The sequence below is a fragment of the Halichoerus grypus genome, chromosome 9 (genome assembly GCF_964656455.1).
Source record: "Halichoerus grypus chromosome 9, mHalGry1.hap1.1, whole genome shotgun sequence".
Lineage (NCBI taxonomy): Eukaryota > Metazoa > Chordata > Mammalia > Carnivora > Phocidae > Halichoerus > Halichoerus grypus.
The window spans coordinates 111,747,952-111,771,267 of record NC_135720.1 but is presented as its reverse complement, the minus strand read 5'-3'; the positions used below and the strand labels follow the sequence as shown (position 1 = coordinate 111,771,267).

At 56.5% G+C, this 23,316-nt stretch overlaps 1 protein-coding gene across 3 annotated transcripts in view; it reads right to left on the bottom strand.

Annotated features, from left to right (window-relative positions):
• CPNE5 (copine 5) overlaps window positions 1–22,384 on the bottom strand; it is a 91,614-nt gene extending 69,230 nt beyond the window's left edge. Inside the window, exons 1-3 of one of the 3 annotated variants that reach the window (XM_078055401.1) lie at window positions 21,880–22,384; window positions 4,322–4,362; window positions 3,506–3,552 (exon numbers count right to left, since the gene is read on the bottom strand). In XM_078055401.1, the coding sequence (XP_077911527.1) occupies window positions 3,506–3,552; window positions 4,322–4,362; window positions 21,880–21,974 (183 nt within the window). In that variant the 5' untranslated portion in view covers window positions 21,975–22,384. The remainder of the gene's footprint in view (window positions 1–3,505; window positions 3,553–4,321; window positions 4,363–21,879) is intronic. The other 2 variants (XM_078055400.1, XM_036097283.2) reach the window with 2 other exon arrangements.
• Window positions 22,385–23,316: the final 932 nt, after the last annotated feature.

The window sequence follows — 23,316 nt, the reverse complement described above, 5'->3', positions numbered from 1 at the left end:
CAACCCCAGGACCCTGAGATCATGACCTGAGCCAAAGTCTGACGCTTCAAGTCGGACGCCTCTGCTATTAGTATTCTCTATTGCTGTTATTGTCATTATTGGTCTCTTCCTGAATCCAAAGGGAGTTCCTCTGGTTGTAAACAGTGTCTGGTCCCCCTTTGCATCCCCAGCATTCTAGGGTGGCACACAGTAGCTATCCACACATTCTTGTTGACATTTAGAGATGAACTGTCATTCCCAGTGGGTGTTAAATGTTCTAGGAACCGAGGTTGCTCAAAAATAGTGCTCTGGCAGGGATGTGTGGGACCAATCCCTGGCAGGCAGCGTGAGTCCAGCAGGGGACACCCTAAGATTCTGTAATACCCATCTCCTCGTTTCCAAGGCCCCCCCGCCCCTGACCAGGACAGCTGTCTGGCAAGGGAGGGGCAGGGATCACCCGCCCACACGTTTTTCAAATGGGGAACGGAGAGGCGCTCCCTATTACATCCCTCCTCCCAGTGAGAAGGTTCTTGGGACCCTTCCTACCTGGTCATCCTGCCTTCCCTGGGACACGCAGAAGGCCCTGGCGAACCTTGATGCAAATAGTGCTCGATTTCCTGGGCTAAAATTATATCTTGAGTCAATTTTCATAAAACGCATTGACAGATTTAGGTGCTGGAAGATGGAGCTTTCTCAGAAGGCATTTAAAATGACCCAAACAGTTAAAATCAGCTGAAGCCCGGCAGCCAGGGGCTGAGGGAACAGCTTTCATCCCTCTGTCGCCTTGCGCAAAGCCCGGGGTCTGGACCTGGCCTGCAGAAGCTGCTGTGCCTGCACTTGACTCCTCCTGGTCACAGGATAATTACCTCTCGGCCAAGGTTCTGCTAACAGACGTTTTGCAAGGAACTAACAGGTGGGAGCCCGTTCCTGTTTACGAGCAAAAGCAGTCTTCCATCCCAGGGACAGTTCCAGAGATGGATCTGGATTTTTCGCTTTAAATTTTCCATTCCTGATACTGTCCTCTGTGGGTCATAGAGAGCATCAGGCAAAGAAATAGGGTCCCGGTATATCTGAGCGCGTCTTCATTCCTCCAGAAATAGCTTGAAACCTGAGCTCTGCCACCATCACCCCTGAAGGCTGCGTGTGGTGTTGACTGTCCATGGGGCAGCCTCTCTGATCTCTAGGGACCCTCCTGCCCTGACATCCTGACCCCACAGGCCCAGCTGCCCTCAGCCTGACAGCCGTGAGCTCCCTTAGTCGCCTCTTCCCCTATTTTGCCCCACCTCGCTCATCTGCTCGCTGTCCATCCTGGACTGTCTCGCTTTGCCCCTCTGGATTCACTGCCTTGTCCACCCTGCCCTGTGCCCGGGAGGCAGACCTCAGTGGATGGCATCCACAGTCCCCCACGCTAGGGCCTCCGGTGGGGTTATACCAGGGGGAAGCACCGGCAGGAGAGCAGAGGGCGGAAAGAGAGTGATGTTGCCCGGGCTCCTCTTGGGAAGTCCCCCTGGGGTTCCAGGAACCTCGGCCTCCCCTGACCTCCTCAGGCCGGGAGTAGCAATGGCTTTCTACTGTTGCCAGCCTGGTGATTCATCACCCCTCACTGGTTTCCCTAAACCCCGAGCGCTCCTTTATAAATAGCCCCTTATTACTTCGCCCAGCCACCCAGGCGCTGGACAGACCTGCCCATGTTGGTCCCCCTCTGTGCCTTCGCTTCTGCCACCAGCTGTGCTGCTGGGCCCTCGTGCCATGTCCCCCAGCTTCACTGAAACCCAGCTCCTCCAAGAGGATGCTCCCACTGCACTGGGGTCCTGCTGCCCTGCTTCCACCACCGGAGGCCGGTCCTGGCCCGACAAGGTAGAGCTGGACGATCCCTGAAGTTCCTCCTGACCCCCATTCTCCTCTGCTCCACAGCACGCACCCCTTGGCCAGATGCCTTGTGTTTGGTCACATTTGATTTGTAAAAGTCCAATGAGCTATCAAAGTGCTTTGGCTAAACATGGCGTGCTGGCTGGAACTTTCTCTCCTCTGAACTCCCCTCTTATTCTCATGGATACTTCTCTGCTCCCCGTTTCCTCTGTTAGGATTATTCACACAGGTGACTCTCCCCTTCTAGGCGACAAACTCCGAGTCCAGCTCATGATTTTGGTGAAGCTCTGCTCTTTTGACTATCTCCCTCTTTCCCCACCGCACCTGGTATGTTGCCTGGGACACATAAATTTTTACTGTTGCAAATATTGACCAACTGGGGGAGTGACCGGAGGCCCCGCACATTCTGGATGATGCTATGCAATGGGATTTACCAAGCAATGACTACACACCACCCACCTTACATCCATCACCTTGTTTCGCCCTCACCATAGGCCTACCAGGGAGGTGTTATCCCCATATTACATAGGTGGAAACTGAGGCACAGTGAGGGTAAGCAACTTGTTCCAGATTCCACCTCCAGAAAGGGCTAGAGCCAGCAGCGAGGTCTCCCGCCTTTCGTCTGCTCCGCCCTGAGGGTGCGGGTGGAAATGATGCCATGTAGACAATCAGGGACCCTGACCCAAATGGAGACAAGTCGCAATTACTGAATGTCATTAATGGCTAGTAAGCAGTGCCCTTCTGAAGAGGCCCTTCCAGACTTTCCTGAATGAATCACTACATTAGCACGCTGCTGCTTTCTATGAAGCTTGGCCAAAAGGCCTCAAAAGTAATTAGTTCACTTAAGTAGGCTAAATGTTTCTCCAGCAATCTGGTTTCCACTTTAATTGGCTTAGAGTCTTAGGGTGAAAAAAGTAAACTTTAGCCCGGCCCCTGGGGAAATATTTCCCATACATTTTATGGGTAAAATTCACCCCCTTCGGCCACTTGCTCCTGCCATGCCTGGGGATAAGGGGTGGGGAGCAGAGAAAGTGACGCTCTGGCCAAGCCACCAACAAGGAAGAGGAGGTTTGTTAATAAAGTCTGGGTTACTGAAGCTTTACTGGCTATTCTCATTCTTGTTGTGTCATCTGGGAGGGACTCCCCAGGCTCTTGGCAGAGCTTGGAAGCCAGGCTAAAGAGTTGGGACTTGATTCAAAGCAGAGAGGAGTCACTGAAGGTTTCCAGGCAAGGGAATCACCTAACTGAATGCTCATGTTGGTCAGAAACCAAGGGAAGGCTGGTGTAGGTAAGACATGGTGCTAGCTGCTATATCCAGGCTTAGATCTTTTTTGTTGGGCCTGGACTCCCTTTGTCTCCCCCCTGAGACTGAGGCTCCCTGAGGCAGGGTTGTCTCTCCCCTCAGACTGGGGCTCCCCGAGGCCAGGGCATATCTCTCCCTCAGACTGGCTTACAGAGGGCAGGAACTTTCCCCTCCACCATGTTTCTTCCTGCAATAGCAGGGACAAAACTCCATGCTCTTCACGCCTTACTATCCTTCCCAGGGGCTTAGATGCTGCACTTCAAAACACATCAGGTGGGATGTCTCCAGAGTCAGACAAACAGACAGACAATGAGGGACAGACAATGTTTCCGGGGTGGGGGAGGGGCCACCTACCTCCCGCCACTGCTTGTTCTCCATCCCTTGGGTATACATGACACATACTGTGGGGAGAGGAGAAAAACAGGGTTAAGACCCCGGGCCAAGAGGAAGGTGGGGGCCCCAGATGGGGAGGGTTCTGGAGGGGGAGGCACCTCAGGAGACTCTGGCCTGGGTAGCACTGTTGGGTCTGGAGTCAGCTAGAACTTAGGCATGTCTGGGAGAGGCACCCTCATGGAGGGGGTCAGGGGCTGTTCGCATCTAGGCCAGAACATGATGGAGGGCTCGTGGATGACTGAGTTGCAGAGATGTGGAAGGAGAGAACATCTGAAACCCCAATCAGTCATCCTTTTAGAGCCCAAAGCAGCCTCATGAGGCCTATTACTATCATCAGCCCCGCTCCACAGATGGGCAAACTGAGGCTCAGAGGAGGCCAATGACCTGTCAACCTGAGAGTTGAATGGCATTGCTCAGGGCTAGATCCCTGGACTCGAAAATCAGTGCTCGTCCCCCCAGACCACAGCCAGTTGGGGCTGGCTCTGAAACATACTGGTTTCCCTGGGACTGAGAACTTCTGGCCCCAGACACCCTGAACCCCTGCGAACCCCCTCGGTTGGGTTGAGTCTTCACAAGTTCCTGCGGCCTGGGAAGGGTCAGACCCGCAGTTCTCCTTCTCCAGACAGTATCAGTAAAACAGTCAGCAGCCTGGATGCACCCGGCACGGGGCCCGGCACAGCGTTAGCGCTCAGGGGAAGGGCTCCCGCGTGTCACTGCAGTCCGTCTCAGTGTCGTTGCTGTTGTTGTTACTGTTGTCAATGTCAGAGCAGGACTTACGTGGGTCGGACTTGGAAAACATGTCTTTGTCCAAAAGGTTCCTGAAAGAGGGGGAGAGAGGAAGAGTCAGCACAGGCAGAGGAAAGGAGGGTCTCAGTGGAGTCAGGCCCGGGGTGAGACTCAGGCCTGGCCGCAGGCAAAACAGGAAGAGGAGGCTCGTTCGGCCACATCTACTGGGTGCTCATTAAAGCCGGCACAGGGCAGGCCCTGGAGGCCCCTCAGCCCTGCTTCCTGAGGGGTGCGGCTGCCCACCTCCCACCCCCACCAGCGCCATGCGTGCTGGGTACCCCGCATCCCGCAGGACCTCACTCTCGAGCCAGATCTCCATCTGTCCAATGGCCTAGCCTGTTCTAGAAATTCTCTTTTACCACATCTCTACCTCTCAAAAAAAAAAAAAAAGGTAAAATCAAGCAAACAAGCCTTAGCCACCTCGTGTCCCATTCCCTGAGGGCTCTAGGTAGAGCCAGTTTATTGGCTCTCTCACCTATGCTGATAGATGAACCAAGGACACCCCCACGGGATGCAGACTGATTTTGAACAGGGTCCTTCTGTGGTCAAGGCCAGAAGCTAACACGTGGCACTGATAATCAGACTTGAAGGCAAGGCAGCAGGATGATGGACACATTGGGGGACTGAGAGGTGTTGAACAGGGGGCGAGCCACTCTTGCCCTGCTTCCGTGTGATCGCGGCTCCCCCTCTTGAACCCCAGTGATGGGTCAGGCCGGAGCTAAGTGTTCTGCAAATACTAGCTCCCGATTCTCACAGATCCCCACCCTCTGTTCCACTCTCTTCATTCAGGGGCCTCTTCCCCAAAGGCAGCCACCCCCAGCTAGCCCTCCAGGACCCCAAGACACACACCCCCTCTGCTGGTCTCCACCACTCCTGCACCAGACCTGCTCTGGCCTGCTGTCACTTTGGAAACCATCTGATAAACCTCCCAGCCCACTGCAGGGAGCAGCAGATGAAATGACAGGCAAGACGGCTCTGAAGGGGGCGGGGGAGTGGGGGGGAACAGGTAAGATACCATTTTTATATATGTTCATCCACACCAAAGTGGGCTGACCGATACCTGGCTTGACCTCCTCCTGCAGTGTGCTAGGTTTGGGGGCAGAAGTGTCTGTTCTGATTTCAGTAAAGGACAAAATGCCTTCACACCAAAGAGGAGCCTCTACTATGGTGGAACCTGAGGCATGGTGAGGAGCTGGAAGTAATAAAGAAGGTTGGGGGGGCGGTGTGGCAGAGAGGACTTTATTAAAGAGAGTGCCGGGGTTTATCTTTGAATTCTATAATGAAATTCTATAATTGCGCAAAACCTTAGAACATTCAAGCTGGACGAGACCTCTGAGGTCACCTTTTCCAATTCCTTTACAAATCAGGAATATGAGACTCGGGGCGCCTGGGTGGCTCAGTTGGTTAAGCGGCTGCCTTCAGCTCAGGTCATGATCCTGGGGTCCTGGGATTGAGCTCCACGTTGGGCTCCCTGCTCAGCGGGAAGCCTGCTTCTCCCTCTGCCTTCCCCTCCCCCTGCTTGTCCTCTCTCTCTCTCTCTCTCTCTGACAAATAAATAAGTTAAACTAAATTAAATATATTAAAAATAAAAGGAATATGAGACTCAGGAGAGGGCCTCTGACTTCTCCAAGGTCTGGGTCTGGAACTCAGGTTTTGTCATGTTTAGGCTAGTGAGACCCTGGATTTCAGCCTCTGTGTGTGTATGTGTGTGGGGGGGGCGGGGGGGGGAGAACAGAGGAGGAGAGACAGAGAGACAGAGGTAGGGAGAGATGGGGTCTTATCTTCAAAGAGAAGCAGGCAGGGCTTTCCTTGGCTCTGCCCACCCTCCCAGCTGGGCGAGAGGCACACATGTGGACTGAGAAATAGAACCAGCCATGTAGCTTCAGTCGCTCCCTGCCCAGTGACCTCAGGACTCTTACTGAGTCCTGGGGCTTGGGTCAGCCTGCCATAGCACCTGAGGATGACAAAAACCCTGGTCCCTCCTCCCTGCTGAGATTATCCTCATCATCCTCCCAGACCCATTCCTATCTATCCTCCTCGATTCTGCCTTCCCTGAACAGGCCCTGATCAACAACCATTTCTTCTCCCCTCCCCTGAGCTCTCTTTGGCCTGTAGTGTGCAACCCTCTGACTTGTAGGACCCCACGTCCCTACTCAGCACACGCTGGGCTGCAAAATGAGGGGGGCATCGATCTCTCACACCGACCAGCTGCTCCTCCATGCTAGGGACCCCACCTCTGCTGCAGGCCAGCCCGGCACACGACTCAAAGCCGGGGGGCTGGCAGATTGGATGGATGAAGGAAGACCAAAAGGAATGGCCATATGGCTGAGTGAGGCTGTCTCTCCACCGGCATGGTGTCTGATCATGGTCAGGGCCGGCCGCTATACAGCCTGATGGCTAAGTGCCTGGCCAAATGCCTTGTCTTCCTCGTGCCTCAGTTTCCCCATCTGTAAAGTAGGGCTAACACAGTTCCTCCGTCAGGACTGCCCTGGAGCACTTGGGCATAGTGAGGCTGGTCAGAGGGTCATCACTGGCCCGGTGCTGAGGTTCACTTGGTGAGAAAGGACACACAGGATGGCAAACACAAACCACTTCCCCTCGCCTGTCCAAGGAAGCCCACCCCCAACGCATACACCCCCAGCACCCCATTGTGAGTCTGTGTTGAATCTCCCCACTGGCTGACAGCAGCCCTGCTCACCCCAGCCTCAGGTTCCTCCTTGGCCTCCTGTCCTTTCCCCCACGCAGCTTTGAAGCCCTTCTGCCCCTTTGCCTAAGTCCCTGCATCCTACACCCTCTCCGGTCCCTTATTTCACACTTGCCCCTCTCTGTGCCTCACCCCAAGTGCCTGTCCTAACTGAAGCCCCAGGGCCCACTGAGCTACTCTCATAGCCTTGAGAGGATGCCTTCCCCCCCATGAGCAATGGGCCTCTCACTTCCTGAGACGCGCCCCTGTCCTGCCTTGTAGAAAGGCAGATTCTTGGGCCCCACGCCCAGGGCCGTTTTGCAGTTATGGACGAGGCCCTGGAAGTCATGTTTCAACTAACTTCTCCTCCATACACACCCACCTACACACCCACCCACACCCACACACACATCATGTTTCTGATGGCAGCCATCTTGACGGCCTCAGTTTCCCCCACTGCAACAATGTACACCCGCGCAGCACTTGAAAGCGCTTCCGTGACCCTCACCCCGATGCGCTGAGGACTCCAGGGCTGAGAGACAGTGAGTGACCTGCCCACAGGCACACAGCCAGTAAGAAGCCGACGGGGAGGAAACCAGGTCTTCTGCCCCGAAGCAGGGCCCCAACCACAGGGCGCAGACACACCAGGCCATAAGTGCTTTGTCTCCACTTTCTGTCTTTGGAGAGCTCAAAGAGAAATTTTTTTCCAACAGGCAAATGTATTTTTTCCCCAAAAGAGCATAAAACCCTTCAGCTGTCCGCACAGCAGCCTGGAGCTTAGCTTCTTTTGTTCCTTAAATCAAGGCCAGGGAACAGAGCTCAGGGCCCCTTTCCTCCCTGCTTTCCCCCAAGGAATCATTTTCAGTTCAGTGGCAGCGAGAAGACAACCACGCACTGGGTGGTGAGGTCAGAAGTCTCCAGGGCCCCAGCAAAGGGAGAAAGCACTGGAAAGGTTACAATAAGACCTCTTTGCTGGTGCTGAAGGGGGGAGCCTGAGGGTCCCACCCTCCCATCTGGGAGGCTTAAAAGAGTAGGGAGTAGAGGCTGGGACTCTCCAGTCAGAGACAGGAGGAGATACAGCCCTGCCCTCAGGGAGCCCCAGTCTGAGGGGAGACACAGCCCTGCCCTCAGGGAGCCCCAGTCTGAGGGGAGACACAGCCCTGCCCTCAGGGAGCCCCAGTCTGCGGGGAGACCCAGCCCTGCCCTCAGGAAGCCCCAATCTGAGGGGGAGACACAGCCCTGCCTCAGGGACCCCAGTCTGAGGGAGGAGACACAGCCCTGTCCTCAGGGAGCCCCAGTCTGAGGGGGGACACAGCCCTGCCTCAGGGAGCCCCAGTCTGAGGGGAGACACAGCCCTGCCCTCAGGGAGCCCCAGTCTGAGGGGGGACACAGTCCTGCCCTCAGGGAGCCCCAGTCTGAGGGGGGACACAGCCCTGCCTCAGGGAGCCCCAGTCTGAGGGGAGACACAGCCCTGCCCTCAGGGAGCCCCAGTCTGAGGGGGAGACACAGTCCTGCCCTCAGGGAGTCCCAGTCTGAGGGGGGACACAGCCCTGCCTCAGGGAGCCCCAGTCTGAGGGGAGACACAGCCCTGCCTCAGGGAGCCCCAGTCTGAGGGGGGACACAGCCCTGCCCTCAGGGAGCCCCAGTCTGAGGGGGAGACACAGCCCTGCCTCAGGGAGCCCCAGTCTGAGGGGGAGACAGAGCCCTGCCTCAGGGAGCCCCAGTCTAGAGGGGGAACACAGCCCTGCCTCAGGGAGCCCCAGTCTGAGAGGGGGGACACAGCACTGCCTCAGGGAGCCCCAGTCTGAGAGGGGGGACACAGCACTGCCTCAGGGAGCCCCAGTCTGAGGGGAGACACAGCCCTGCCTCAGGGAGCCCCAGTCTGAGGGGAGACACAGCCCTGCCCTCAGGGAGCCCCAGTCTGAGGGGGGACACAGCCCTGCCCTCAGGGAGCCCCAGTCTGAGGGGAGACACAGCCCTGCCCTCAGGGAGCCCCAGTCTGAGGGGGGACACAGCCCTGCCCTCAGGGAGCCCCAGTCTGAGGGGGGAGACACAGCCCTACCCTCAGGGAGCCCCAGTCTGAGGGGAGACACAGCCCTGCCCTCAGGGAGCCCCAGTCTGAGGGGGGACACACAGCCCTGCCTCAGGGAGCCCCAGTCTGAGGGGAGACACAGCCCTGACTCAGGGACCCCAGTCTGAGGGAGAAGACACAGCCCTGTCCTCAGGGAGCCCCAGTCTGAGGGGAGACACAGCCCTGCCTCAGGGAGCCCCAGTCTGAGGGGAGACACAGTCCTGCCCTCAGGGAGCCCCAGTCTGAGGGGAGACACAGCCCTGCCTCAGGGAGCCCCAGTCTGAGGGGAGACACAGCCCTGCCTCAGGGAGCCCCAGTCTGAGGGGAGACACAGTCCTGCCCTCAGGGAGCCCCAGTCTGAGGGGGAGACACAGCCCTGCCTCAGGGAGCCCCAGTCTGAGGGGAGACACAGCCCTGCCTCAGGGAGCCCCAGTCTGAGGGGAGACCCAGCCCTGCCCTCAGGGAGCCCCAGTCTGAGGGGAGACACAGCCCTGCCCTCAGGGAGCCCCAGTCTGAGGGGGAGACACAGCCCTGCCTCAGGGAGCCCCAGTCTGAGGGGAGACACAGCCCTGCCTCAGGGAGCCCCAGTCTGAGGGGAGACCCAGCCCTGCCCTCAGGGAGCCCCAGTCTGAGGGGAGACACAGCCCTGCCCTCAGGGAGCCCCAGTCTGAGGGGGAGACACAGCCCTGACTCAGGGACCCCAGTCTGAGGGGGGACACAGCCCTGCCTCAGGGAGCCCCAGTCTGAGGGGAGACACAGCCCTGCCTCAGGGAGCCCCAGTCTGAGGGGGGACACAGCCCTGCCCTCAGGGAGCCCCAGTCTGAGGGGGGACACAGCCCTGCCCTCAGGGAGCCCCCTCTGAGGGGAGACACAGCCCTGCCCTCAGGGAGCCCCAGTCTGAGGGGAGACACAGCCCTGCCCTCAGGGAGCCCCAGTCTGAGGGGAGACACAGCCCTGTCCTCAGGGAGCCCCAGTCTGAGGGGAGACCCAGCCCTGCCCTCAGGGAGCCCCAGTCTGAGGGGAGACACAGCCCTGCCCTCAGGGAGCCCCAGTCTGAGGGGAGACACAGCCCTGCCTCAGGGAGCCCCAGTCTGAGGGGAGACACAGTCCTGCCCTCAGGGAGCCCCAGTCTGAGGGGGAGACACAGCCCTGCCCTCAGGGAGCCCCAGTCTGAGGGGAGACACAGCCCTGCCTCAGGGAGCCCCAGTCTGAGGGGAGACCCAGCCCTGCCCTCAGGGAGCCCCAGTCTGAGGGGAGACACAGCCCTGCCCTCAGGGAGCCCCAGTCTGAGGGGGAGACACAGCCCTGCCTCAGGGAGCCCCAATCTGAGGGGAGACACAGCCCTGCCTCAGGGAGCCCCAGTCTGAGGGGAGACCCAGCCCTGCCCTCAGGGAGCCCCAGTCTGAGGGGGAGACACAGCCCTGCCCTCAGGGAGCCCCAGTCTGAGGGGGAGACACAGCCCTGACTCAGGGAGCCCCAGTCTGAGGGGAGACACAGCCCTGCCCTCAGGGAGCCCCAGTCTGAGGGGGGACACAGCCCTGCCTCAGGGAGCCCCAGTCTGAGGGGAGACACAGTCCTGCCCTCAGGGAGCCCCAGTCTGAGGGGGAGACACAGCCCTGCCCTCAGGGAGCCCCAGTCTGAGGGGGAGACACAGCCCTGCCTCAGGGAGCCCCAGTCTGAGGGGGGACACAGCCCTGTCCTCAGGGAGCCCCAGTCTGAGGCGGGAGACACAGCCCTGCCCTCAGGGAGCCCCAGTCTGAGGGGGAGACACAGCCCTGCCTCAGGGAGCCCCAGTCTGAGGGGGAGACAGAGCCCTGCCTCAGGGAGCCCCAGTCTGAGGGGGAGACAGAGCCCTGCCTCAGGGAGCCCCAGTCTAGAGGGGGAGACACAGCCCTGCCTCAGGGAGCCCCAGTCTGAGAGGGGGGACACAGCACTGCCTCAGGGAGCCCCAGTCTGAGAGGGGGGACACAGCCCTGCCTCAGGGAGCCCCAGTCTGAGGGGGGACACAGCCCTGTCCTCAGGGAGCCCCAGTCTGAGGGGGAGACACAGCCCTGCCTCAGGGAGCCCCAGTCTGAGGGGGAGACACAGCCCTGCCTCAGGGAGCCCCAGTCTGAGGGGGAGACAGAGCCCTGCCTCAGGGAGCCCCAGTCTAGAGGGGGAGACACAGCCCTGCCTCAGGGAGCCCCAGTCTGAGAGGGGGGACACAGCACTGCCTCAGGGAGCCCCAGTCTGAGAGGGGGGACACAGCACTGCCTCAGGGAGCCCCAGTCTGAGGGGAGACACAGCCCTGCCCTCAGGGAGCCCCAGTCTAGAGGGGGAGACACAGCCCTGCCTCAGGGACCCCAGTCTAGAGGGGGAGACACAGCCCTGCCTCAGGGAGCCCCAGTCTGAGGGGAGACACAGCCCTGTCCTCAGGGAGCCCCAGTCTGAGGGGAGACACAGCCCTGCCCTCAGGGAGCCCCAGTCTGAGGGGAGACACAGCCCTGCCCTCAGGGAGCCCCAGTCTGAGGGGGGAGACACAGCTCTGACTCAGGGACCCCAGTCTGAGGGGGGACACAGCCCTGCCTCAGGGAGCCCCAGTCTGAGGGGAGACACAGCCCTGCCCTCAGGGAGCCCCAGTCTGAGGCCAAGACACCTTTGCTCTTGAGCTGAGTTGCTGGGTACACCGACAATCACACCCCTGGTCGTCCCTAAGCAGAGCCCATGAATGCCGAACGGCTGCTCTGAGCGATGAGCTGCAGCTACAGCACAGCAGGAAACATTAAGAGCACTCACCCTCAGCTTTCCCTGGACCAGGGGTCCCCATGGACCCCCTGGAACTGTAAGCAAAATGTGGCATATTGGTACATATGGATGCATTCTTTTTGGAGAGCTGTCATCAGATTCCCAAAGAGGCTCATGAGGCTAAAAAGTTAAGAAAAGATGGTCCAGGGCGCCTGGGTGGCTCAGTCGTTAAGCGTCTGCCTTCGGCTCAGGTCATGATCCCAGGGTCCTGGGATCGAGTCCCACATCGGGCTCCCTGCTCGGCGGGAAGCCTGCTTCTCCCTCTCCCACTCCCCCTGCTTGTGTTCCCTCTCTCGCTGTGTCTCTCTCTGTCAAATAAATAAATAAAATCTTTAAAAAAAAAAAAAAAAAAAAAAGATGGTCCATCTTTTTCCCAATATCCCTCCCTAAGCATCCCTTCACCGTCTGACAAAAGGTGGGGGGCACTGAGAGCAGATTTGGAGCCTCACTTCTCAGTCCAAAACTCAGCTCTGCCCTTTAATAGGTAAATGTCCTCACTTAACCTCTCTGTGCCTCAGCATCCCCATCTATAAAGTGGGGATAATCATAGTCCCTCTCTCCTAGGGGTTTTCTGAGAATTTATAGAGTTCATATGGGCAAAACAAATGAGTGTCCAGCATGTAGTAAGTTGCAATCCAGCGCCGGGCATTCAGTAAGTGCTCACTAATGGCCTGTGGAGAATGATGCCCCATGTTCTCCCCTCCCCGCCCCCTAAATGCGCTGGAGCAAGACCTCGAGCCCCTGCGCGCCCACCACTGCCCAATATGGCTGTCCGGCTTCCTTAAAGGGAGCAGACGGGGGACAGGTGAGCCACCATCCGGCAGAAACAGGTATCTCAAGTAGGCCCCCAGAGATCCCTGGACCCCAAGAGCCTGTCAGCAACACCCCGTCTCTCCACAGTGCAATTCAACCTCAAACATCTGGCCAACACTGCAGGCAGGCAAAGAGCGTGGGAGCAGGAGGACGGTAATCACAGATACAGTCCGCACCAAGTCTTTTGTCGGGTACTTAATCTGTGACACCCCATTCACCCTATGTATTGATGCCAGGAGGTAGACATCGCCTCATTCTAGAGGCCAGGAGGCTGGGGCTGAAAGGTGTGCCCAATGTCATCCAACTTGTGGGGGAACACGCTGAGATTGAACTCTGAAGCCCAAGCCCATCTAGAGGTGCCCATGGGGGAGTGTTTGCACTTCCAAGCCCAGGGTCTCCCAAAACCCCATCCCAGCCAGCAGTGCCCCCTCCCATTCTCACTCTCCCTCATCAGGGCTGCTCCCAAAGGAACGGCTGAAGAGAAGAACTGGAGGGCTGTCCATCTCCCCCTGCCCTGCTCTCCATCCAGACACGCAGAAGCAATCCATGAAAAGAAGAGGAGGGAGCCGGGGAGGAAAGGGATGTTGGCGCCCAGCCCTTGGCTCTCGCCCATCTCCCCTTTCAGATCCCGCTCCTCACCCACAAGCACTGTCTCCCTGCCAAGCCACCTCACCGAAGTCTAAAAAGCAATTTGCACATGGCTTAAAGAGCTCTCCTTCCTGGGGCTGTTTGCATTACTATTATTATTATTATTATTATTATTATTATTATTATTGCAATAATCATCCCTCCCATGCTGCGTGGCCCAAGGAAGAGAGCATGAGCTCCGGCCTCAGATGCATCCACGCTGGGTCCCCACACGGCCACATGGTAGCGCTGTGACCCTGGACAAGCTACTCACCCTCAGTTTCCTCATCTGTCTATGGGGTCACTCTGCCTTCTGCCATTATGAAAGCAATAGCTTAAAATAGAAATGCAGGAAGCATGTTGGATTCCTCTCTCCCTTATGCCCTCTCCTGTCCTATTCATCAAGTCTTAAAGTTTCTCTTTCAAAAACACATTCCAAATCTATCCACTCTTCCTCATGCCACCGTCACCACTGTCTCTCCCTTGGGTGCTACAGTAGCTTCCTGCCTGGCAGTGGCCTTCAACGCCTGCTTCTCCCCCACCCTACCCCACCCCCACCAGCCCATTCTCTTCACAATAAGCAAAGTTTTTTAGAAAATGAATCAGATTAGGGCGCCTGGTGGCTCAGTCAGTTAGGTATCCGACTCTTGGTTTCAGCTCAGGTCCTGATCTCGGGGTCCTGGTATTGAGCTCAGCACGGAGCCTGCTTGGGACTCTCTCGTTCTCCCTCTGCCCCTTCCCCACCACTCTCTCTCTAAAATAAATAAATAAATCTTAAAAAAGAAAGAAAGGAAGAAAGAAAATGAATCAGATCACGTTACTCCTGTTTAATAACCCGAACCCTCAAATGTTGTTACAGTATCAAATCCTTAGCACGGGTCACAAGGCCATGACCCGTACACCCCCTCCACACCGCTCCCCCCTGCCCCACCCCCGTTTTCTCTCTAAGCTCATTCTCCTTCCCTCCCCCATCTCACACTGCTCCAGCCACACCAGCCTCCCTGCAGTTTTGCAAGAATACCAAGGTCTCTTCTGCCATAGGGCCTTTGCACTTGCTGTTCTCCCTATCTGAATCACCTTCCCTATGGATCCTCCCCCAGCTGGCTTTCTCTTCCTTTGGATCTCAGCTCAATGTCACCTGCTTGTCCTGTCTAAAGTGTCCCCAACAACCCCAAACTTATTTGCAGAGCACCTGTCTCTATCAGACATTATTGGCTTAATAAAAAAATGTATAGATTTGTTCTATTCCCCCCACACACACCATTATGAGTTCCATGAGAGGGTCTGTGTATCTTGTTCACCACTTTATTCTCGGCACTTCAAACTGTGAAGACTCTCAATAGCAAATGAGGATCAGTATTAATTATTGAAGGAATGAATGTATCAGTAGTGTTCAGTTATTGGTACCTATTTTCATTATTAATTTTATTTAGCACATTCCAGTTTATATAAAACTTCACAAATATAATCTTTTTCGTCTTCATAACAACCTTATAGAATGTGGACAGGACCAATATTTCCCCCCATTTTACAGATGGAGAGACTGAGGCTGAAGAACTTTAATGACCTGGCCAAGATTTTAGAGAGAGTAAGCCAGGAATCTCAATGACTTTCAGTGTCCTGCCCAGGATTCTTCAATGTCCAAAGGCATACAGATCTCCTATTGGGACCTTCAGGCACTATGCTAGGCCATCAGAGGCGAGTGTTAGTAGAGGACAGAGGCACTTTGCAATGTTTTGCTCAGGAATGTTTGCCAACTTATCACATTAAGTTTTTTGGGTTTTTTTCTTGCCCAGGAAACAGGAAGAGAGGTAGTCAGGATCCGGTCAAGCTGTGCTTGGAAAATAAGTCCCTGGTCACCTAACACAGGCTGTCCACTGACCACAGGAAAATCTGAGGAGCTAGTCCTCAGAGACACCAAACTCTAGGACCCTGGTACCCCCAGGGAGCTCAGGTAGCCTATGGATCACTTCGAAAGCCTCCTGTGGTAGAGGCCATGGCTGTCCACCCAGCAAGCATGCCTCATTCCCGCTAACAAAATCCACATTGGTTCAGGTATCTGGTGAAAATGCTCAAAGTCCTAGAAGGTAGGTTCCTGTCCTTTGTTGCTATCAACTGAATTGTGTACCTCCTAAAATGTATATATTGAAACGCTAATCCCCAATGTGACAGTATTTGGAGACGGGGCCTCTGGAAGGTAATTAGGATAATTTGAGGTCATGAGGGTGAGCCCTCGTGATGAGATTAGTGCCCTTATAAGAAAAGACACCAGAGAGCTTGCTCTCTCTTTCTCTGTAATATAAGAAAACAGTGAGAAGGTGGCTATCTGAAGCCAGAGAGAGAGTCCTCCCCAGAACCCAACTACGCTGACACCTTGATCTCAGACTTCCGTCCTCGAGAACTGTGGGAAATAAATTTCTGTTGTTTAAGCCACCCAGTCTATGGTGTTTTGTTATGGCAGCCTATGCTAATGAATATGTTAGTCTAGGGGTGGACATGAGACCGGGTTTCAGCCATTGAAATAGAAGGGGAAGTCTGGTGAGAGATTTTGGGAGGGATTGTGCTTTTCAGATAAAAAGAACTTGTCAAAGAGAGGGCTTTGGCCCTCTGCCTTGCTTCCTATCTTTGTTGTTATTGGGTTTATTTACTTATTTATTTGAGAGAGAGAGAGAGCATGAGTGGGGGGCAGCAGAGGGAGAAGCAGACTCCCCACACCCACTGAGCAAGGAGCCCAAAACAGGACTCGATCCCAGAACCCTAGGATCATGACCTAAGCCAAAAGCAGACACTTAACCCACTGAGCCACCCAGTTGCCCTCCTTACTTCCTATCTTTGGATGTGGTTGTGATGCCTGGAACAGAGGCAGCCATTTTGTAACAATGAGGCCCACCATTTGGGGTGATGGCAGAGCAGAAAGATAGCTGGGTCCTTGATAGCAAAGTGAGCTGACAAACTCACACTGAAATAACCTACCTCCAGACTCACTGTGATTTGAGAAAAATAAATATATTTTGGGTTTGAGCCACTATTTCTGATACCCAAAGCATTCCTAGCTGAACCTGACCCCTCTATGCTCCAAAGCTTTCCAGCCTTTCCTCCCCTTACCTCCTCCCCACCCTCTCTTCCCAATGGTAGGTCATCTCTAGCAATGGCCTTGGGTCTAAGCAGGGAGAACTGTGAGCTGGGAGAGGAGGGATGGTAAGCTACCACCATATGGTCTGGATGCCATGGAAAGCTGGCTGCCAACCCATGACTCTCTGGTCTCTGCTCCCTGGGGATTTCTCCAGTTCTGGGTTTGCCTCCCAGGGCCAGAGGCATCCCTGAGTAAGGAAGGCCTCTCCCATCCCTGGATAGAGAACACCAACTCCTTGGTGACAACTACTATCGTTGGTACCCAGGCCCCTCCCATGACTCTCATGGAGACCCCAACCCCCAACCTCAAGAAGCCCTCAAAACTTTGAAGTCTGAGGAAACTGGATTCGGGACCCTTTCTCCACAATGTGCTAACTGTAACTTTGGGCGGGTCCCTTAACCTCTCTGAGCTCTGGTTTCCTAATCAGCAAAAAAGGGAAAATACTACTCCCTACCTTGTAAGATCGTCGTCAGGTTAAAAAGATACAGTAATTCTGGAAGGCAGAAATCTAAGATGGTTCCCGAGAGTCCTACCCTCCCACCCCCGAGTACAAACCTGCACAATCTCCTCCCCTTGAGTGTGGGTGGGACCTGGCAATATGATGGATACTCACTCCTGTGATTACTGTTACTTATATAGGACCCTGTCATGGCAGACTGGGGAGCCTCTCCTGCCCGCTCTCAAGAAGGAAGCTGCCACGTTGTGAGAGGCCCGCATGGCTAGGACCTGAGGGCGGCCTCTAGGAGCTGAGAACCATCCCGATCCAACAACCAGCAAGAAAACAGGACTTCACTCCCACAGCTGTGAGGAATTCGATTCTGCCAACCATCTAAATGAGCTTGGCTTGGGCCCCAAGCCTCAGATGAGATCACAGCCCCTGCAGACACCTTGATTTCAGCATGGGGGGGACCCTGAGCCGAAAGGCCAGATATGCTGTGCCTAAGCTTCTGACCTACAGAAACCGTGAGCTTATAAACGGCTTTCGCTTTAACGAAAGCCGCTAGCTTTGTGGTAACTCACTAGGCGGCAACTGGAAATTAACATCATAATCTTAGTTTGAACCAAATTGCTACTCAAGTAGGTCAAAAACAGTTGAATATAGGCAACTGCATATGGTTCAGCCTAATACAGATGTAAAGCGCCTAGCATGTAGTGAGCACTCAGTAAATCCCACTGTTTTCGTTCCCCTGGCTCCACTAACCGGGGCCTTGGAGTATTCAGTGGCTGGATGGACCTCTTTTTCCCAGCGCTGGCTTTGACAGCTGCCACGCCCAGCTCCTCCTTCCCCAGAGCTGCCCTCCCCATGCCTGTCAGAAGAAAGCATTCAGAGCCCATTCACACCCCCTTCTGGGAGGCCCAGGGCACAGCTCCTGAGCTAGGCTGCTTCTCAAGCCCCAGGGCAGCAAACCGCCAACCTCAACAGACAGCAGAACAACAGCTGCCCACCAGCCCCGCCCACTGTCAGGGACAGGACAGCCGCTTGAGAGATCCCAGCAGGGCCAAGCAACTGCCCACCTCTGGACCCTCCCCTCCTTGTCCTCCCGAGGGGTCTCAGGAGCCCCACCATGTGAAACTGTATCCCTTCTTCCAGCAGGACCCCCGTGGAAGTGCAAAGGTTTCCTGTTACATAAAAAATGCAAATCGCTCTTTCTAAGCAACACGCTGCTGGTCCAGATCCCTGCATAGAGAGACCTGAAAAATAGTGGGACTTTGGCGAATGGGACTCCTGGATAGCTGAGTTTTGACTGGGTCTGGCAGGGAGGCTAACAGTCAGGAAAGGTCTGGAAGAGACCATCAGAGGAAGGAGAAGCTTGTGGCTCACAGTTTCTAGTGTCTGCTAGTATGTGGTTCCACAAACCATTTACCCTACTCACCCCCAAAACAACCCCTCAGAATCTCTAAATGTACATGATATGTCAAATATATCTCAATAAAGCTGGAGGGGGGAGGGGTGAATAAGAATCTCTAGATGGATCAGATCTCCAGGACCCACAGAAACCCTGGGACCCAACTAGAAAGACAGATTTTTTTAATTTACTTTCAGGTGTCAAATAATAGGCAAATAAATGACCATTCATGGATGAATCCACTTCATCCTCATAGCTGTGATAAGAATTAGTGTGCATCTTTTACAGATGAGTAAACTGAGGCACTGGTTAAGTAGTTCATGCAATGTCACAAGGACAGGGCTGGGATTTGAACCCAGGTAGACAGATCCCACAGCTCAAGTTCCTAACCATTGAGCCAAACAACCAGAAGCTTTACAATATTTGACCCTGAATTTACCAAAGTTGGTAAAAACCACTGTTTGGGAGTAGACTATAGATCACCCAAGAGATACTCTACCCAAAGCAGGGACCCAAATATGTCCATCCCACAGTGTCATGTGCCTTTAGGGGAGGTTTGGCCAGGCCTCCGTGGTGGTCCTGCGCCGGGGCTCAGACGTGCCCTCTACCAGGCAGCTATGCTCAGCTAGGAGTGCCCTAGGATAGGCATGGTGGGGGGTTGGGTCTTCTCCTAGGCAAGTGCAGAGGGGCTCCTGGGGCTGCAGGGGGTGGCAGGGACCTTCCTAAGAGCAGAGCGAGAAGGTAACTGGCTCCCAGAAATGCTAGTTTCTAGTTACCTGAAATGTTGGCTCCCAGCTGCCCATTCTAAAGCCCCCTGGAGTTCTCACCCCACTCCACCAACCCCTCTGCCCGCCTTACTATTTTCTGCCCACCAGAAGGGGTCACTTGGATGCTCAGGGCAGGGCATCCCCTAGCCTCCTCTCCTGGGACCCTGCCAATGCCGACCGTGGGATACAGTGGAGGAAGACTTATGACCATGGAGTGTAGAATATGCTGGAGAAAGCCATTCTGTGCAGCCCTCCCTCCTCCCTATGCTCCTCTTCGCCCTCCTCCCCCTTTTCCTTCTCTCTCTCTCATCTCTCTCTCTTCTAGAACCTAGATAGTTGGGTCTGGTTGAGGCAAAGAGATGGATTTACAATTTCAAACCCACCCGGACTGTTTTCTTGCCTCCCCTCTGTTCCAGGTGACTCCTGCCTCCTCGTTCTTCCTATCAGAACCCACTTCCCACCCTCTGGCTTTCAGGAGACCACCTGAGTCAGGCCCTCCTCAGGCTGATGGATCATGTCCCTTGAGAGGGAAGCAGTACCAGGGGTGATCCCAAACTACATCCCCCAGGCACTCGGATGCATCCCTAGGTACTTCTTAGGCAAAAAGTTTGCATCCTTTGGACACCTCCACTTTCAGGGAGCAAACAGAAGGGGCCAAGTGCTACCACCTTACAGGTATCATCATAGCCACTTACTGAGCACCTACTGTGCGCCAAGCAAGTGTGACGTAGTGTGCTGGGTGCTTCGCGATCCTCTCTTCCTGGGAGTTGACTCCTCCAGTGGCATTTGTTGAGAATCTGCTACATGCCAACCACTCTTCTAAGCATGTGAGCTCCCTCAGCAAGTAAGATTGCTCGAATACAGGTTCACTGTGTGTCCCATTGACAAATGGGGGCGATGGAGGCTAAAAGTCTGCCCCAAAGCGGGGAGCAGCACCCATTTCAAGGTGTTGGACTCCAAAGCCACCATGCCATGTGCTCTCTGCCTCCTCGCCTCTCCACTGCAGTGCAGGGTTCATGGGCGGGGAGCCAGGGTGGGGATCCCTGACCTCAAATGCTTATACAGTTGCTTTGGGGGGGGGAGGGGTGAAGTCTCCACACCTGACATGTCTTCAGAGGTTGAGTGCTCAGTCTGTGAGTGACCCCCTGGCCCAGGCTGAGTACTCAGGACCCAGGGGACACAGAAGACTGTGATTCAGGCTGGGTGTCTCATGGGTGAGAAGGATGGCTGGAAGTGGGGGGGTGGGCAGGAGGCTAGGCTTTTCAGGATGGGGGGATACGAACTGGCCAAGATGAAGGAGGGGTGAATTCAGGATGGGGCATCGGCTGTTCAGAGCTCAGCAGTGACAAGGATCCGGAGACAGCTCTGACACAAGCCTGACAAGCTGGGAGGGAGCATCAGGCGCAGGGATGTGTGCTCCACAGGGGAGGGAAGGCAGGCCATGGCAACTGTTGATGGCTGAGGAGGTGAGACTGGAGCTAATGGGCCATCAGGAATCTCCCAGCAGAGCAATGGCAAGATGCAAATGGTGTCAAGAGATAATTCTGATAGCGATGTGTGGGACCGTGTGGAGACATGTGGGAGCTATCACAGGAGACCCAGGAAGAGCCCAGCATGGGGGTGGGGGGCAGCTATGTTCCACCTCACCAGCACTCACTCCCACTCACCCTCAAATCCCCTCAGTCCCTCCCCTGCTCACACATCAGCCCAGTTCCTCTGGCTCTGTCTACACCCCCCCACACACACCAATGCCACAACTTTGGAAAAGAGGGTTGGGAGGCCGCGAGGGTGAGGGAAGGGTCTGACCAGAGAGGGACCTGGACAAAAATGGGGCGGGCGACTTGGAACAAGGGCAGAGCCAGGACTAGGGAAATGCTGTTTGTCATTTGGGGCAGGAGGAATGGCCTCTCCAGGGGAATGTCAAGGGGGGCTATGCCTGGGCCACAGTACCCCTCCCAGCCCCAGCCAGGCAGTGACAGGAGGCCAGCCCTAGGTCATGACTGCACTAGAGAGGAATCCCCCTTCTCCACCAGTACCCCCTTACTGCTTGGGGCAGCCTTCTCCTCAGATAGGAGAAACTGGGGGAGATACCCTGAAAGTCTGTGTGACATGACTGAGGATTTGGGGGTGGTAGCCCACAAAAACACACCTCGCCTCCCCTACTGGACTCCAAAATTCCACACTCAGTGTTCTAGTCCTTTGGCTTAAGATTTTGTACCTAAGTTATTGTTTTTTGTTGTTTTTTTTTAATGATGCCACTTGAAGTTATTATCAGTTATCCACAGCTCAGTATGAATGAATCAATCTGATCCTTTTCCACGAGTCAGTTTTGCTGTTGGAGGTGAAGAAAAGCTTTAAATCCTGGGGTCTAGGACAGGGGTGGGTGGGGAGAGGAGGAGGGTGGTGGGGCAAAGGAGCAGGGAGAGGAGAAGAGAGAAGGACACAGAAGGCAGAGGCTGAGAAGGATGGGGCAAATCACTCACTTCTCCATTTGGAGAGGAGTTGATCAGAAATAGCCTGGGATAGCCTTTCACTACCTCCTTCTCCTTCCTCGGGCGCCTGGACCCCCTGTTCCTGTGTCTGCATTTCTCCTCTCAGCAGCCTGGAGTGCAAACTTTCCGCGATACGACCCCAAGCCTGCCTTCCCATTCCGCCGTCACCACCCATGGCTGGGCAGGGGCTCCCGCTGGACAGGCAAGGGGGCGTCCTGGAGGCAAGGACACTCTGAAAGGGGGCGCGCGAGGGTAGAGGGTCGGCGCGGCAGGCGCCGCGGGGCTCCGGGTCCAGGGGCGGGGCAGGGGGACCCGGCCAGCGGGCGGCTCACCTGCAGGACACGGTGATCTCCACCTTGGTGGCCGGGATGCTGCCCGCCAAGGAGTCGAACTCGCTCAGCGACGCCATGTCCTCGGGCTGCTCCATCGCCCACCGCGCCCCCCACCCCCAATTAGTCAATCCCTGCGCGATTCACGCCTCCTCCAAAGCGACTGAAACCCTGGGCTCTCCCCCAACTCCGGAGCCGGCGCTGGGCGGCAAAGGGAGGAGAGAGGAGCGCGAAGAGGGGGCGTGGGAAGTGAGAGAGGGAAGGGGGGCGGAGGGAGCGGGGGCCGCGGGTAGAGGAGGGGGTGCGGGTGACGCGACGAGGAGGCTGGGGGGCCAGCAGAGAGGGGCAAGGTGCCCAGGGAGCTGGGGCGCAGCGGAGAGAGGCGGAGGGGCGCGGGGAGAGGGCACCGGGAGGCACGCGCGGAGTCGTGGAGCCGGGTATGGGGAGAGGGGCGTGCAGCTTCGGGAGGGGACCGAAGGGGTGCGGGAGAGGGAAGAGGGGCGTGGGGGGCCGGATCGGGCGCGGGCGGCGGGGGTGGCCGGACGCCGGCAGCGCGGAGCCCGGAGCGCCGGGGCCGCGCCGCCTCTCGCTGGGTCTCGGCGCGGGCGGCAGCGGGGCCGGAGACCCGGCTGCGAGCGCCACCTCCTCGGCTCGGGCTCGGGCTCCGGGGCGCCTGGGCTGCGGGAAAATCAAATCTGCCCGAAGCCGCCGCCTCCCGCCAGCCGGGCCGGGCTGCGTGCCGGGTCCGCGAGCGCCGGAGGGGGCGCCCGCAGGGGCCGGGGCGGGGCCGCGGGCGGGGTCTGCGCACGGGTGTGAGTGTGTCTGTGTGAGCGTGAGGCTCTGTGTGTGCGTGTGTGTGCGCGCGTGGCGGGCGTGGGGACGCGGCTCCAGATGCTGGGAGCCTGGATGGGGGGGTGACAGCCAGAGACGGTCCGGGCCGTGCACTTCTCCCTCTGCGCCCACCGCCGCCCCCGCCCCCACCCCACCCCACCCCACCCCATCCCACCCCACCCCCTCAGGGGTTTCCGACCCGCGGAGGGAGAGGGTTTTGTGACCCACCCGGCGTCTGTTTGGGAAGGGTCTGTGCGGAGCTAGGGGGGAGCGACCTGCGCAAAAGAGACATCACCTCCCCCAAGAGGCTTGGGGAGCTCTTTGCTGAGGGTGCGCCCCACGGGGGGGTGGGGGGGCGGGGCGGGTGTCGGTCTATAAACAGAATCACATCTCTTCTGGAGGTGTGTGGGGGCCACCCCAGTGCCCAGAGGGGCCTCCTCGGTTTCCCAGGGAGGGCCTTTGGGCCTAGGCAGGGTCTGTGCGTGGTTGTTCCTTCATCCTCCTCTGGCTCCCGCCGGGCCTGGCCACCCCGAGTCAGCCACCTAAGCCACACGTCAGCTCCCTCCCCATCCCCGGCCTGTCGTGATCACACAGCTGAGCCAGCCTCTG